The sequence below is a fragment of the Annulohypoxylon truncatum genome, assembly GCF_022578515.1.
Source record: "Annulohypoxylon truncatum strain CBS 140777 unplaced genomic scaffold F4807scaffold_48, whole genome shotgun sequence".
Lineage (NCBI taxonomy): Eukaryota > Fungi > Ascomycota > Sordariomycetes > Xylariales > Hypoxylaceae > Annulohypoxylon > Annulohypoxylon truncatum.
In genome coordinates this window covers 124,671-140,630 of record NW_025953834.1, presented here as the reverse complement: position 1 = coordinate 140,630, position 15,960 = coordinate 124,671, and the positions used below count along the sequence as shown (strand labels likewise).

Genomic DNA, 15,960 nt, shown 5'->3' with positions numbered 1-15,960 from the left:
ACATAAAGCCATAACGCTCCTTACCCGCTCCGAGCCGTGTCAGAAGCTTCCTCCACGAGAGCTGGTAGTCAGAGGTATCGGGAGTCGGCCTGTACGAGGCCGCCCTGTTGGCAGCTGGCCTTTAGCTGTAGACAAAGGAAGGTTCATGTATGTATACCGCGTTCCCTGGAAGGGGTTAGTTAGAGCTCTTCGCGCAACAACGTCGTTCTTCCCTAGCTTCTTGGTTCCGCCTCGTGACAAGCCGTAGTAATTCGCATTCCGATGGCTACTCAAGTCGAGGAACTTTACGTTAGACTGTTGCTGTCTGGAAAAGTAGTGCTCCTTTGATGGATGACATACATAGAGTGAATGCTAGGTAGTAGTGTAGTTTAATGAACTATTAACGCTTGCCCTTCGAAGCACCTTCGAGGGTGCTGCGCATCCTATATATGGTCTACCCTGGTCTCGTACTATACTATAACCAAACTGATAGGCAAGCAGAACAGTTGCTAGTTCATTGTAAACAGATTAATTCAATTTCCGTTTTTTATTAGGATATCTCGACATATCCTGTCCTACTGATTGATCCCCATTAACAGTAATTTTAAGCACATACTCTCTTAGCGTGATATCATTTACATTCTGGGAGAGTTGGTCGAATCTACTTGCCATCAGGGGTCTAGGAAGAAGACATACACCCACGACAAGATTCTCGCTCTCTTCAAAGGCAACCACGGGATATGCTGGCTCAGTTGGCACGCTGTAGTGAAGGTGATCCGCCAAATGCTCGTACTTGCCAGAAATCCCCTCCTTTAGTGGATTTCCCACACGTTCCCACGGCTCCTCAGCTCTTGGCAGTATACCAACAGAAGGGAAACCGTTCCCAGCAAGATTGATTACGGCGTCGAATTGTGACTTATAACTCTCGCCTTGTAGTTCAATGTTGACGAATACTAGTCGGTTGGGCTCTATTATGAGCTCATCCTTCTTGAGACCTTGAATTAAAAAGCTCTTATCCAATGGCTGCAGCTCTGGGTTAGGGGTAGTCCCGAAATCGACAAAATACTTTTGGCCAACTTTGATCCGTCCTGGATATTCTAGAGCAAATATCGAGGAAACGAGGGGGTTTGAATAATTGCTAACTCGAATTAGAGTAGGCTCGGTTCCACGTTCCTCTTCCCAGTCGTCATAATTAATTGTTTTTGTATAGTAGAGCTCTTCAATGTGTATCCTGTTGTAAGAATCATAATCATGGTTTAGAGGAATGCTAATATGATTGGAAGGTTCAAGACCGCAGTTCAGACGGATGAGGCATATCGTTGGGTCGTCTTTACGTCTCCAGCGCTTGGCATTTATTTCTAATCCTCGGTTTGTCATGGAGAAACTGTATCCATAAAAGCCAAAAGCATTGACGTTGGATGCGTCCCAAAATTCTCTAATTGATGGTGCCAGGATCCCCCATCCTAGGTTGGAGTCTAAGCAAAAGTCAACCCTTTGGTATTTAAGTGGTTCTCTGTATGGTCTGTTACCTTTCCGCTGTGGCCCATGAAAACATTGACTCGATGACTGTTCAGCTTTCCAGGCGAATATAGAGTCATCGTTGTAGACTGTTATCAGTTCACGTTGAAGCCTATTGAAGGCCCGCCACCTCCCTTCGCCATATATCAGGGGCAAGCTAATACCGAACAGACCGAGCAATGAATACGTCTCGTCTTCTTCTAGAGTTGTTTCACGACGAGAGGCCCAAGAAAGTCTCATGGCGATAGAACACGATGTGAAATCCGTCGGGCTGAAAGTTGTCAAGTACCGTGCCTCGATTCTGCTGGCTTCCTTGATCTCAACGGCCCAACTCTCTCGGGTGCCCATACGACGCCACGCTTTATCCACAAAGACCAAATAAGGGGGCGCGAGAAGCTCCTGCAATGTCCAACCTCGGGTAAACCACTTGGCTTGAATTAAAAGGGGGCGGAGAGCCTGCCGGAGGGAGCTGTCGGGGTCGGCAACATTGTCCTTACTAGCAATGTCGTCAAGGTCCGAATCCAGCGGAAAATTCACATCTGTAAGATTCGGACGAGCAATGACCCTATTCACCTCAATATCGTTGAGATAGGCGTAGCATATGCCGGCGTTCTGATACCAGCGAAACATTGCGTTGATGGCTTCTTGGGTGTCAGCAGGATTGGTCTTGTCGATGCAGCAGGTGTCCATCCAAGCCCATTCCCAACCGTCCTTTGAGGCGCGGTCGCAGTATCTTTTGAGCTTCTCCCAACCCCTCTGCTTGAAGATACCGTCATCTATATCTCCTTTTCTGTGCTTGAAATCCTGATAGGTGATTTCGTCCCTTGGTGATATCCATGTGTGAGAAAGAATGGCGTACTGTGGGAAAGGGTCGGGGACTTCATCTGCTTCGATGAGTCTGTACTGTTTTGTTCTCAGGAGCCGCATGTTTGATGGAATTGGCTAACTGCTTGTGGGAAGTTTAGAGCACTTTGGGAGGACTAGGAGGAAATGTTTATGATACCTATGATAGACGAGCCTAAGAAAGCGACACTTCTGCAATTCAAAGCGCCAGTTAAGGCACTCTTGCCGCCCGCCTCCCAAGCGAGGCAACCTACCCCATAATAAAAAGTCGTAAATCTATGTTTGCAACCAATGAGAGCAAAGATAGCCCGCACCTTCGCAATTATTTGAGTTTTATGTGCATCTATGAGGAGAGAAAAGCTAAGCCGTACGAAGGTTGTGGGCCAATAATTTCAAATTGGGCTGTGATCGTGAATTGGGCTCCTTTCGCACCGTGTGACTTTTTTCTTTCAGTGGCTGTGCTGCCTGGAATAGCGGGACTTTACTGCTGCACACACTGACGACCACGTCGATTTGAGGACGGATTTCGACATAGGTACTTAATTCACTCCCTGATTGGGGGTTTTTTTTTTGGTGTATATGTCTTCAAACAAGATCCTGTCAGATACATTTTCATAATTTTAGTGTTATCAGGTGGTCTGTGTGTTTTGATGCCTTGATGCCTTCAAATCTCTGGATTTCACGTGATCTCTTCTGAGACACGATATGGAGACTTTTGAAGATTTTGCAGTTAGTCTTGGCTAGAAGCTCTTAGATTTAGAAGATAGATTTTTTCCTTCTAAGAATAATTGAATTATCAAGCATCACGTTATTCTGACAGATCCTGCCCCTGCAGACGTTGAAAACACGCCCGACCAACCCTGGATTCGTAGTGCTTTGCCAAAGTATCTGCACGAGCAAATGGTTTTCCACATCCTTGGCAGACTCGTTTATTCTTTTCTGTGTGCTTGTTAAGGTGACGGTTGAGATCACCTTGGCGCACAAATTGTTGGCCACAGCGCATGCATTTATAAGGCCGCTCATTACCATGACTGTTGAGATGCGACTGAAGATTGTATTTCTTTGTGAACACTTTGGGGCACTGTGAGCACTTGAACTCTGTTTGTCGTTTTCGTTTGTGTTGAGCCAAATACTGTGGTTCAGATTCCGACTCTGACTCAGACCTTGATTTCTCTATCACTGTCGTCGTGGTATCTTCAGTACTCTCATCCTGGTTTTGACTTGCAGCTGTTAGTCTATTCGATTTGCTGCGGTTGATATCGTGGTCAGTCGGAAACTCTTCATCTTCGAGTGCAACTGTGAAATGGTGTTTTGCCATATGCTTCTCCTGTTCAGACGCCGAAGAAAACCCAAAGGTGGACCCCAAACAGTTTTCCTCAGAACATCGAAATGGCCGCTCATGTTTCCCAATATGACTGTCACGCTCGGTAGCCGAAGAGAACCCTATCGTGAAAAACCTGCAGCTGAATCTAGGACATCTGAAGAGATCATCACCATATATTTTGTTGATTTTTGCCCAGTCTGCACCAGATGTCGTGTGCTCTAGTACCTCACGAACGTTTCCAACAACGTCGACGAGGTTTAAAGCAAACTCTTCTTTCTTCATTTTCCCAAAATCCTTCAATTGCCTCCTAGTTGAGGCAACCACTTGTTCAAGTCTGTCATAAAAAGATAAGGCTTTGAAGAATTGCAGCTTATCACTCTGACGCCTTGCCAACGTAAAGGTGGTAGTTGGTGAGTTCCAATGCTTCTCGATAAAGATTTCCAAAGATTCCGCAAGCTGGTTCATTAGCTGTTCATGATTACCAATCTGTAGAGAGAGTCCTGTTTCCAGATGTTGAAGCCAGTATAGAACAGCGTAGTTCATGAACCCGTAATCCCCATTCAACACCCGTTCCTTGGTAGGCTGGCTTACGAACGCAGGAAGGTTCAAATAGTCAATACAAAAGCAAGCTATTTTGAGCTCCTCAGCTGATGGATCGATAACTGGAGGACTTCTATCGCTGCTTTTATCAATCAAGAAACTGAACAGCCCCTGATTAGCCTCCTTAAGTTATGACTTTCTGGGTCGATAATGTCCAGGGACTCACAACTTGGCTGTTAGATGAATCAATTCAATGGTTCCATCTGACCGAGTTTCTAAAAAGGATGCACAAAGATCCTTAGGGGATTTCACAAAACTTTGGCGACTATAATCAACACATTGTTCGTCCAGGTTCACGGATTTCATTCCTTGTATCTCATGCCATTTAAGCGGCCTTCTTGCACAAACAAGCCATCCTAATAGGTGCAAGGTGTCATCCATTGCTGCTTGCGGAGTTTGTTCAACTATCCTATCCATGATTCTGCTGTATCTACCGTGGGATCAGTGAATGAATTTTGCAGTGGACTTCAAAACTTACGCATCGTTGATAGTCTTTGGGAAGGCGGTTGGTTCAAGTTCTTTCTCTAATGCTGCAATGGATGATTGGCCTAGAATATTGTCCCATATCAACTTTGCTAGCAGGAACAGGCCTTATTGTACATTAGTAAGTGAACAGATCGATCAGTAATTTACACAAGAGATAGGGAACAAGCCTTGCACAGAACTAGCTACATTGCTAGCAATGACACTCGCTTTGTCATCAGGGAATAGAAAGATTTCTTTAAGTTCACGAGCCTTCATTTGGCAATATTCTTCGATGTCGTATCTGTTTTCTTTGGATCCGATTTTGATGCTGGTAATTCCAGTGAAGTCCTTTCGAGCAGGACCGTCATCTTGACTTACAAAGAGGCAACGTAACCTCTCAGGCTCACTATTGGGAAGATCTTCGACCAGCTTCCTAAACCATTGAGTAATGGATTTTCGTTGTTCTCGTGGGCACTCATCCAAACCATCAAGGATGATGTATGCGCTTTTGCAGTTTCCAAAAGCAATAGTCAAGAGCTCTTCCACCAAAGTTGGTGAAGTAAGCATCGTCTCACCACTGCGGCAAGATTTCTGGTAAAGCGTAGGCAATAAGCCAATATCTTGCTTGAGGAATTGTGCAAGGAGAGTCCGACCAAGGGCAACGAAATTATCTCGTTCCGAGTTATCATGCTTGCAATAGAAGTACAGTACCGTTGGCGCCGGGTCCAGCCTCTGCGCTTCTTCTACGACCAGAGAAGCGAGGATTGTTTTTCCTGTCTTGATGTCAGAGCAGTTAGACGGGAAGTTGAAGTATTAAGGAGCATTTACCTGCTCCAGGTATACCACTGAGCCAGAGTAAGGGAGGGATTGTAGGAAATCGTGGGTCAAACCACTCTTTGAAGAAAGTGTTTTCCAGGAGCCAGCGTCCAGTTCCAGGATATTCCGCCCGAAGTTTGGAGAAATCGTTTTGGTCGATATGAACATAAGCTGGTTTGAGCCAATTGTTAACTTGTCGTATTCGCTGTAAATTTTGCTCATCCAACTTCGCATCTTCGGATCTCCGGGACCGCTGGATTTCTTCTTGAACCTTTTCAATTTGGTAAGGGGAAGCTTGATCCTCAATTAAGCTTCGACGCTGGGCTATGTGGAGGATGATGCCAGGGAAACGAGATTTGCATGTGCCCCACGATTCGACGAATATTCGCTGCCATTCTGTGTAATGATACCTAGTTAATAGGAACGATGAAGAGCATTTAAGAATATAAAACGCAAGACTGACCTGGCTGTTGAAAGTAACGCAAAATGATTCTCTGAAACTCGAGGATATCCACATATATGTCTGACAAGATTCTGATCATGTGCGGCTTGATACGGAAGGTATCCCGATATTGCATAAGAAGGGGGAGACTCTCCCCTATGCCCTCATAAGCCCCCAGGAGCTCACAAAAGGCCTCGGTAACTACACTCGTTCTCTGTTCACAGCTTTAGTCGTTGAAACTTTCTGAAACTACGAAAGGCTATAATTACCTGAAGCAAGAACTTGAGAGGTCCCTGTGAAAAGGTGAGCCTTTGCGTCCAAATATCTCAACTGAAAACAACCCACCCAGATGAATGCAACAATGTCACTGTTGTTACAGAATGTCCTAATCACTTCTCCATATTGCTCAATCGCCTTTAGAAATGGTTGTAACCGGTTTAGGTTTTGTAGTTTCCGTTGTGAATGCTGTTCTGCTTGCAATTCCACGATACTGTCCTGCAAGTTTCTAAGTGTTGTCGTTTGGAAATCTTTTATGTTGCGTCCTCCCAGACCCTTCTGGAATTCCTTGAGCGCCCGTTCAAATGGAGATTGGCGAGAGTGGCGATCCATGAATTGACTTTTGATCTTTTAGTCTTGCTTCGGACTTGATGTTAAAATCAGAAGAGATAATAAGGCATGAACCCCAGTATGTCTTAGATCATGAAGGAAGGAAGCTGCTAAATCTGTCGCTTTCAGGAACCGAAACCCCATTTCTCATAGAAGGATATGTAGGTACCTTTCCTCTGCAGCACAGCCTCGTTAGGCAGATACCTATGAAGTCAGCGTACAGCTACACAGCCACTAAAGCTACTAGGTACCTAGGTATTTATCACTGCTACCATAAACACATAGGTACCTTACCGCAGCTCCCATACGTAAGGCATACAACGAAACATACCTAGGTAGGTACTGATAAGAGTACCTAGAGGTCAGGCTCACGCGTGAGCAAAACCCGCCTGCATCCTGTTGTAAGCGACGTGATGTAGTAGGGAAAGATAGCGAATCTGCTTTCTTTTTGGTTCGGATTTAACGTGAAGCTTCCATTAAGAATGGTCAATTGCATCTACCTACTACCTACACCTCTATTCTTACCACTGCTCTACTTTCCATATTTACAAGGCCACTTTCGACAGCATCAATTCTCTCAACACAGCTTGGTAATATTCTCAGTTGTCATCAAAATGGATCTCTGTGGTGCGGACGCCTTTGCGGCAACAAGATCAAGCGTTCTCTCATTAAAACGAGCATACCCATTCGGAACAGAGGAACAGAACGATCCACATACTTCGGCCTCGTCCACACCGTCAGCTGCTCAGCATGCCAACGAAACTTGTATTAATTCCGTGTCTGAAAAAAATACATGTTTTGGCAGTGTAAATCCTGACTTCCTCAACGCCTTCATTAATCAAGCTAATTCTCACGTACTAGATTATAGATGTCAAAGTGCAATTATATAATATGCGCAGACCCAGTCAGTCAAGATCCCGGATGAATGACTCGGTCGGATTCTTCGCAGTTGTGCAAGAAGGCGACTACTTCACCCTAGAACACGATGGGGACAAATTTGGGCGATTAAACAAAGGTCTATGCAGACATCTCCATGAACTCGTCAGCATGAAATCAGTTTGCATTCAAGCATGCGAATTAGACAACGGCTATAATGCAGAAACGAGCTCTCCGAGCTGCCAATCCCCAACCCATCTTCTTGTAGACATCAGCATCTATGGCGCAAGAACAGACGCCAAGGATATTGGCGATCTCTTGTCAAAATCCAACATCTTTCTTCAAATGCCTCGGCACAGACTAGAAGGTGTCGAGTACTATAACCCACACATTCTGAGGATTGAAGGTTATCTAGCACCAGCCTCGATTGAACCACTTCCGTCATCCTCTAAGGTTGGTTTTGGGTCCCCGGAAAGCCCAAACAGAACCGAAGAAACGCGAACCAACGACACTGCTGGAGTTGATTCGATTCTTGATTGGTCACTATCACATCACAATATCCTGCAGGAAATAACGATCGTTCCGGGTATAAAAAGCACACTTCTACCGTAAGATATGTCAAAAGTCCATGTAGGGTACTCAAATTGACGTATCTTGTTACAGCCATCAGAAGCAAGCGATTGATTTCGTCTTCCGGCGAGAGATGGAACAAATATCCTCTGAACTAAGTCTGTGGGAATACAATGACATAGATGCTGACGAACCATTGTGCGAATCCATTGATATCTGTCTCGTTTTTGAATAGATTCTCTACTAACTCTTATAATCAATTCACAGTTATCAGCACGTCTTTACTGGAGCAAAACAACCACAGCCAACTGAGGCCAAAGGTGGCATTATTGCAGATGAAATGGGGTTAGGGAAGTCGCTCGTCATCTTATCTACAATCGCTGGCTCTACTGGTCGTGCAGAAGACTTTGTTGCTACCGAGGATCAGCAGCGACCATCTCAACCGCTTGAAAAAAGAGCTTCTAGAGCGACGCTCATTCTAGCACCATCCTCGCGTAGGTGCTCGCCTATTATTATAGGACTTTCTTATGTTAACGGACCTTTAGTTTTGATTGACAATTGGGTTGACGAAATCCGCAAGTACGGCCAACTTGGCCTATGATCCCTTCTAGCACTTGACTAACGGCCGAACAAGACATACCCATCCTGGAACTCTTCCATTTTATAAATATCTCGGACCAGAAAGACACAGAGAAATCAATCAGCTTCGCGAGCAACCCATAGTATTCACTACCTACGCTACTATGGCGGCCGAATTTCATCGCGGCGATAGTGCTTTAGCAAAATTTAAGTGGTTCAGGATTGTTTTAGATGAAGGTAAGTCCATCAAATCAAGATGATCATATGGTGTTTGATTTGGCGTTTTAATTCCGCGTTCAGCCCATGAAATTCGCAACCGGTCCACGAAACAGTTTCAGGCCATCGCTAGTATCTCAGCTTTACATCGCTGGTGTCTTACTGGCACTCCTATTCAAAACAGCCTCGAAGACCTCGGGGCACTGGTCTCTTTTCTCAAGGTACCGATATTAGAAAACCCTCCAACATTTCGGAAATTCATCACGAAGCCCATAAGCTCAAGATCTAGATCTCGCTTTCAAAATCTTCAAACTTTACTCCGGACTGTCTGCCTCAGAAGAACGCGTAACCTCTTGGATCTACCGAAGCCTATACCAAAGCTCCGAAAATTGCCCTTCACATACTCGGAACAAATGGAATACCAAGATTTGCTTGCACAGGGAAGAACGGAGATTGACATGGCAGTGAGTAGGCGTGGAAAGAGCAACATCAACTCTGTATTCCTCGAATCAATCCTCAAACTACGGCTATTCTGTAATAATGGCCGCACAGACGCCGTTCTGCGAGCTGGGCCTACAGGCTTACCGGTAAACCCAGACGAGGCACTAATCTATCTCCAACAGCATGATCAGGATATTTGCGCTTACTGCTCTGGAACGATATACTTCATCAATGAAGAAGCTGAAACTGATGGGGGAATATTTATATCATCCTGTCACCATTTGATCTGTCATAATTGCATCCCTCACCATCGTGCAATGAAGCAGCATTGCCCAACTTGTACTACCAACAACGAATCGATATCTCAGACCATCTTGCCATTGAGTAGTGTGCATACCGGTCCAGTCATATGCGACGAAAACAACAAAGTACGCCGGACTGACCAGTATCCGTCGAAGTTACTGGCTCTCTTGTCTGACATCCAGAAAAATTCCGCACACAAGAGGTAGCTACACATGTCTAGGCACCCTTAGTACTAGATCAAATTCGCTGACCATTTGAAATCTTTAGCATTGTTTTCTCTTGTTGGAAGAAGACACTATGTCTTGTGGAAAAACTCCTCCACAGCCACGGCATACGATGCGTCATGATTGATGGCTCGCTTCCGTTAGCTCAGCGTGTCAAAGTGCTGAAGGACTTTCGGTCTTTAAGTGGAGCGAACATTTTACTCATGACACTAGGGACAGGCGCAGTAGGGCAAGTACTTTCTCCATATGCCCATCGCGCGATTTTCTTTCTATTAATCGTTAGTAATATTCAGATTGAACCTTGCCATTGCATCGCACATTTATCTCTTGGAGCCGCAATGGAACCCCTCCATCGAGTCTCAAGCAATTGGACGAGCACTTCGACTTGGCCAAACTGCTGAAGTCGTCATCACTCGATACATCATGATTGGAACTATTGAAGAAGTATGAGCTCAGCATCCCATCATCTTAGTCCTAGGCCACTAAAAATTGTAGAGCAACATTCTATCTCGGCAACAGAGAAAGCTCGAACTAGCCGGCGGTGGATTTAATAAAAGAAAAGACATGCAACCTGAAAGACTTCAAGCACTACAAGTAAGATAACTAAAACAAATACTTTTTCTAGACACGGTTATACTAATTGTTCATAGGACGTTTTCGGTATTAATCAAGAGTTGATACGATAGGTAGTTTGAATTAGTTCGAAGCGTAGGACCTATATAATTACCAGTACATTTCCGAAGAATGGCGTCTTGAAAAGGGATGATGATGAGCGTGTTTACGTCCGAAGGACGTATATACTACATACGGGCAAGTATGGTATATACATCAACGCGCACTACTAGCGCATAGGACGTCTAGAGTACCTCTCTAGGTAGAGAGACAGAGCTAGAGTTTCGCTTGACATAAGAAATTTTTATCCTCCACTCCTGCCTCCAGTGCATTACTCTAGCTAATTGGCGACGGCGTTAGCTAGCCGATATATTCAGGAAAAACCCTACTCCGGATCCACCTTCTTCTAACGTCTTTCAGAACCACCCTCCAACGCCCAGCGAACCCTAAAGCGGGGTGAAAAAACCTGAATAAAATCGGACCGTTGGTTAAGTTGCCCACAGCGGGATTCGAACCCACTCGCAATGCGTAGTCGTACGCTAATGCGCGGCCAGACGCTTTAACCACTGCGCCATGTGGGAGTCTTGAAAAGGGAGAGTGCCTACATATAGATAACTTATGAGTTTCCTTTACTTTTTTTGGTACCAGGTCGCTAGGCAGAAGACAGTAGTAGCGTACGCTGGAACACCCTGTTTCATCAATGCTTAAGACTACTACATTTTCGTTCTTCATGACTTAATTAGGTGTCGAGTGTGATTTCTCGGTAATCAGACAAGACTGGAGGCCGCCCTTCGTGACATAATAACCGCAAGTCCTAGAGTAAGACTTCTCGATCTAGCAGTTTTGCAGCTTTTTGGATCCCACAACGTTCAATTCAGTTACAGTCAGCCAATCGCAAATTGTCCCATTGATAAGTGTATGTAGTCCCTTTTAACCGTTGATTGACCCTTAACTTGATCTTAGTAATCAAGAAATGGAGGGTACAATGAGGGAAAGTGCTATTTGCACCATGAGGGGCACTTCGTAACTTTCTTCGGCTTCGTCAAATTCTAAAGGACCTAACTAGTACAACATTCCTACCTCTTTTTAATTCTATGTCTAAGTAGGTGGGAAAACAGCTTCAAATACACCGATATAATAAGTGGGCCCAACAAACTAGAGCTCAATTTCATCCGTAGGTAGATATAAATAAGAATGGAATATATTCGGAGCTAATTTATGAGGGCGAGATGAGAGAAACTTAGGTCTAGGAGGAAAAGGTCAACTTGGGAACCTTGTGAACCAGAATAAAAATGAAAAAAGGCGCAAATCACTGGTAGAAGCGACGCTATCGTTAAGGATCTTGGGATATAGCTCGATACCTAGGTATCTAGGTATCATAGCACCAAAGTGTCAAGCTGCTCACATGTCTCAATGATGATATTGTTGGGTAGTTGGAGCTAAAAGGGGTGCAAGGGGGTTGGTTGGTTGTGCATAGCTGGTTGAATGGTGGGATGACACATATCCTAAGAATGTTAGTGTCGTGTTGGTATAAGCACCTGGGCAGCCAGTTAGTTTTGCCCAGCGGATACGAATATCGGTATGTAACCTCAAGCCAACAATGATAAGAGAGCCGCAGTGGGTAATATGAGTTGGTTTGATTGGCGTCCAACCTGTACCAACATAGAAGCTTGCCGTGACGTACCTATTTATGTCCTGGCTAAGGTCATCATGTACCTAGGTAGCAAGCCTTAGCACACAGACGCAGCATTGCATCTCACTAGCGCTGGCTTGTGACGCCTCACTGAACATATTATATGCATTATCCGTAGGTAGTTTAGCGACCAAGTTACTTTTGAAGACCACCACCAAGTAACCGCAATTATCAACATAACTCATCACTTCTCAGTATGCCGCCTTGCCACCCACGAATTCTTAACGATGCCGCCGCTTCGGTATCGGATATGGGTCAAAATCCGATTCTTCAATTAGGTAACGACGTAGCTTCTTATTGCTATCACCTCGATTGTACTTGGTTTTTATACTAAGATCGACAGACTGTTGCGGCGGGAAAATATCTTGATTATTGCACCGTACCTATATACGAATAACTTTTTCCATTAGTTACGTACCTGGATATATCTCGTCTCTGGTAATTTACCTAGTTAAAACATATTTTATTATAATCACCGCTTTTTACACATACTAGGTAGGTACGTATCATAACTAAGCTCACTTAACTGTCAAAAACCCCTTTATCATACAACATATTTTGCCTAACAGTGCTGTTTAACTGCCTCCATGTTCACTCGTGGCGACTCAAGATATACCTTAAGCCTATTAGCCGATGGTGGCCACCAAATTAGCAGGGTAGTCTCTATACGAAAAGCAAGGATCCACGCCATAGGTATGTACTAGATTAAGCCTGGTGCAGACTGTTAAGACACATTATAACTCGTAGGTCTCCTGTACTAAATCCCCTTATAATTAATTATAGCTTTAACCGTTGAGTACTAATGTTTGTTGGAACGGTCTGATCATGCCTAACGCAGCCCCCAATGTAACTGTGATACTTGTCTGAGCTAACACCAAACTGACCAAGTCATCCATAAGGACCAACAGGTCGCAATAGAAGAGGGGGTACGGAGGGTAGAGAGCTCGTCTATATACCATTTTTAAACCCCTTCAGCCAGATACTCAACCTCCACGGATCCGCCTTCCTCGTTGTCACCTCCCCATCTCCCTAACCATATCATATTCTCAGGTGATCTTTACCAAACTTGTGAATCAAACTAGAATATGCCACCTCCGAGTTTTATAGAAGGTGAAATCCCCTTTGACGCTCCTGGTACGTCGAAGCCATGCAAGACATGGTATAAGGTCGTTGGAGACTTGACGACTCCGCCTCTCGTCGCGCTCCACGGCGGTCCAGGTGCTGGCCATGAATACCTTACCAGCCTTACCGATTTGCACGAAAAGTATAAAATCCCGATAATCTATTATGACCAAATCGGATGTGGCCGCTCTACTCGTTTCCCAGAGAAGACAGGAGACGATTTATTCTGGACGTTCAATCTATTCATCCAGGAGCTGGAGAACCTCGTCAGGCACTTCAATCTACACCAGTTGGGGTTTTATATCCTCGGTCAGAGCTGGGGCGGCAGTAGGTGTCACGATCATCTCTTTGACTCTATCCTGCTCCTTAGTTGGGCTGATGTATATATTGCCACCGGATTATTCCACCTTCGCCCCCCGCTTACTCTATCTGCTCATTTATTCCTGGCTCCTTCTTGCCTATCCATATTTCAAAAATACTAATAGATACGTCTCAAGTTTTTGGCGGCGCCTACGCTTCCAGTCGCCCGGAGGGACTAAGAAAACTTGTGCTAGCGGGCGCGCCTGCAAGTATCCCACTCTACGCAAAAGGTTGCAGAGATCTCTTATCTCAGCTTCCAAAGGACGTTCGTGAGACAATTGAGGAATGCGAGAGAAAGGGAGATTTTGAAAGTCCGGAGTACGAAAAGGCGAGTGCCGTATTCTACGGTCAGCATGTTTGCAGACTTGATCCCTTCCCCGAGCCAGTCATGATGGCATTTCAGCACCTTCACGAAGACCCCACCGCGTATCTGACAATGTAAGTCTTTTGAATGTTCCAGGCATGCGCAGGAAACTAATTTCTGTACAAAGACAAGGGCCGTCCGAATTTACCATCATCGGCAACTTCAAGGACTGGGAGGGCTGGAAAGAGGCCCACAACATCAACGTCCCGACTTTGCTCATAAATGGAAAATATGACGAAGTTACAGATTCTTGCGTCAAACCCTGGTTTAACACCATTCCTCGAATTAGGTGGGTGACGTTAGAGAACTCATCACATATGACTCACTTTGAGGAGCGAGACCGATTCATGGAGCTTTGCGGGGAATTCCTCAGCAACGACTAAAGCACCAGGATTCTGTCTTCTTAGCCGTCCCTCACCATGGAAAAGACCGGACTCGACTTCCTTTTGCTACCGCCGTGGCGGCATTGTCGACTACTTCGTAGCCCACTCCTGTGTCATCAGGTGATCCTGAAGACTTTCTCTAACCACTAGAAGATTGATGTGGACTAGGACTTCGTAAAGTTCTAATGGCTTCCTGTCCCCGATTCTAGAGAAGTAGCTTAGGCATATTAAATATATCGGCCGCGAGTATGATCTTCCTTTTTTGGAGTGGATGTTTCGATTTTACCTTCGTATAAGGCCCATACACCTATAGCCTTGATTGTGGTGTTGACAAACACGGTTATGGATAGATACTCTATCATCACGTGCTTCAGTATAGGTCCTATCTTAAGGTCAGGTAGTCCGTATGTTTGGTTCTTCACGTGATTTCCTTTGAGACAAGATTGTTTTGATAGAAGAATTTGTCGTCTGTAGACACATAAATTTCAGAGACTGAATAAATTAAATCCATTACGAAGAATCCAGTGACCAGTCTGATAGTATCGTTACCTAGTACCTAGTACTTGGTGTTTTCCTTGTTTTGAGGCACCTTCTAGATCTAGGTCGGGTAATACCCTTAGTCAGGGGGTACGCTCAGGAACTACTACCTAACCTAGTAGGCCGCTAAGAGCCACCGTCTTTTCCTTGACGAATGCAGGAAAAAAGAAAAGTAGACAAGAGGGAGGCAATGCTGAGTGGCTAATCGCAAGACCGAGGAACGCACTAATCTAGGTATTCGATCAGACTAATCAAGAAATAATCCCAGATATGAAGCATTTTACAGGAGGGTTGTCTGAAGCTGACATAGCCCCTCGTGACGCAAGCAAAGCTGCGCAAGTCAACAAGGAATCGGATAATATATGAAACTTTTAGAAGAGATTTTTTTTAAGTGTAAGGGTTATCCAAGGGATTTAGTATAGAAAACATAGGGCATACTGCCTTGTTTCTACGTCATTTTCCTAGCTGGCAATAGGCGAGTGAATGGGGCCCCGGGCTGGGATTTAGACTGCGGGGTTGCCGTTTCCTCGGGTCTTATGCTGCCATGTTGAGTTAGTAGCGGTCCGAACAGAAACCCCATCAGACGGGCCTCCACTCCACTAAGCCTAACCAAGCTAGCATTAGGGGAATAGGCATTTTTAAAGTATAATCCCTCATATACCTATTGCTGTTGAAGGGAAAAAGTTTCACCTGTTCGCCATCGCCCTTGCGAAGCCGCGCCCATATCATGGATGAGTTACCAGTTTTTATTGACGATGATGACGACGACGGCGGCGTCGGGTTTACACAGCCATGATTCCGATATACGTGTAACGCGCATGGTACATAGGTAGCTTCGGTATAAGCCTCCCGACAACTTTATTGGCAGCCCTATCACAGCCTTGAGAGGGAGGCTGTGAAAGGATTTAGATAAAGGTATTATGTAATTCGGGAAGAACCTTATTGTTAAGACAAGGTTAATATGTAATAAGGAAAGTGTTTCAAGTTCAAAGGTTCAATAGGTACTTAGATTTATATGGGGGACTATGTTCTTACGTATGTACTTAGCTTGATCAAGTTAGTGGAGTGGAGGCCCGTCTGATATTAC

At 44.9% G+C, this 15,960-nt stretch overlaps 4 protein-coding genes and 1 pseudogene across 5 annotated transcripts; 2 read left to right on the top strand and 3 right to left on the bottom strand.

Annotated features, from left to right (window-relative positions):
• Window positions 1-315: 315 nt before the first annotated feature.
• On the bottom strand, window positions 316-3,081 carry F4807DRAFT_444734 (heterokaryon incompatibility protein-domain-containing protein). Its single transcript, XM_047999684.1, has 2 exons — window positions 1,509-3,081; window positions 316-1,454 (listed from the first exon to the last, which is right to left on the bottom strand). Exons 1-2 carry the CDS (start codon window positions 2,422-2,424, stop codon window positions 508-510), a joined length of 1,863 nt encoding a protein of 620 aa, XP_047849527.1. The 5' UTR covers window positions 2,425-3,081; the 3' UTR covers window positions 316-507.
• F4807DRAFT_444731 (putative zinc finger protein) lies at window positions 3,047-6,739 on the bottom strand. Its single transcript, XM_047999683.1, has 8 exons — window positions 6,333-6,739; window positions 6,257-6,280; window positions 6,009-6,201; window positions 5,558-5,941; window positions 4,918-5,502; window positions 4,743-4,854; window positions 4,431-4,694; window positions 3,047-4,364 (listed from the first exon to the last, which is right to left on the bottom strand). Exons 1-8 carry the CDS (start codon window positions 6,594-6,596, stop codon window positions 3,149-3,151), a joined length of 3,042 nt encoding a protein of 1,013 aa, XP_047849526.1. The 5' UTR covers window positions 6,597-6,739; the 3' UTR covers window positions 3,047-3,148.
• A 272-nt stretch (window positions 6,740-7,011) lies between these two features.
• Window positions 7,012-10,805, top strand: F4807DRAFT_444727 (SNF2 family N-terminal domain-containing protein). Its single transcript, XM_047999682.1, has 11 exons — window positions 7,012-7,399; window positions 7,455-8,077; window positions 8,133-8,237; window positions 8,307-8,533; window positions 8,585-8,618; window positions 8,674-8,855; window positions 8,919-9,780; window positions 9,846-10,031; window positions 10,096-10,246; window positions 10,298-10,396; window positions 10,453-10,805. Exons 1-11 carry the CDS (start codon window positions 7,076-7,078, stop codon window positions 10,486-10,488), a joined length of 2,829 nt encoding a protein of 942 aa, XP_047849525.1. The 5' UTR covers window positions 7,012-7,075; the 3' UTR covers window positions 10,489-10,805.
• A 103-nt stretch (window positions 10,806-10,908) lies between these two features.
• On the bottom strand, window positions 10,909-10,995 carry F4807DRAFT_t147 (annotated as a pseudogene). Its single transcript has one exon. The product of its transcript is annotated as a tRNA-OTHER (tRNA).
• A 2,086-nt stretch (window positions 10,996-13,081) lies between these two features.
• On the top strand, window positions 13,082-14,675 carry F4807DRAFT_444725 (proline iminopeptidase). Its single transcript, XM_047999681.1, has 3 exons — window positions 13,082-13,556; window positions 13,727-14,027; window positions 14,081-14,675. The coding sequence occupies exons 1-3, from the start codon at window positions 13,193-13,195 to the stop codon at window positions 14,334-14,336; spliced, it is 921 nt and encodes a 306-aa protein (XP_047849524.1). The 5' UTR covers window positions 13,082-13,192; the 3' UTR covers window positions 14,337-14,675.
• Window positions 14,676-15,960: the final 1,285 nt, after the last annotated feature.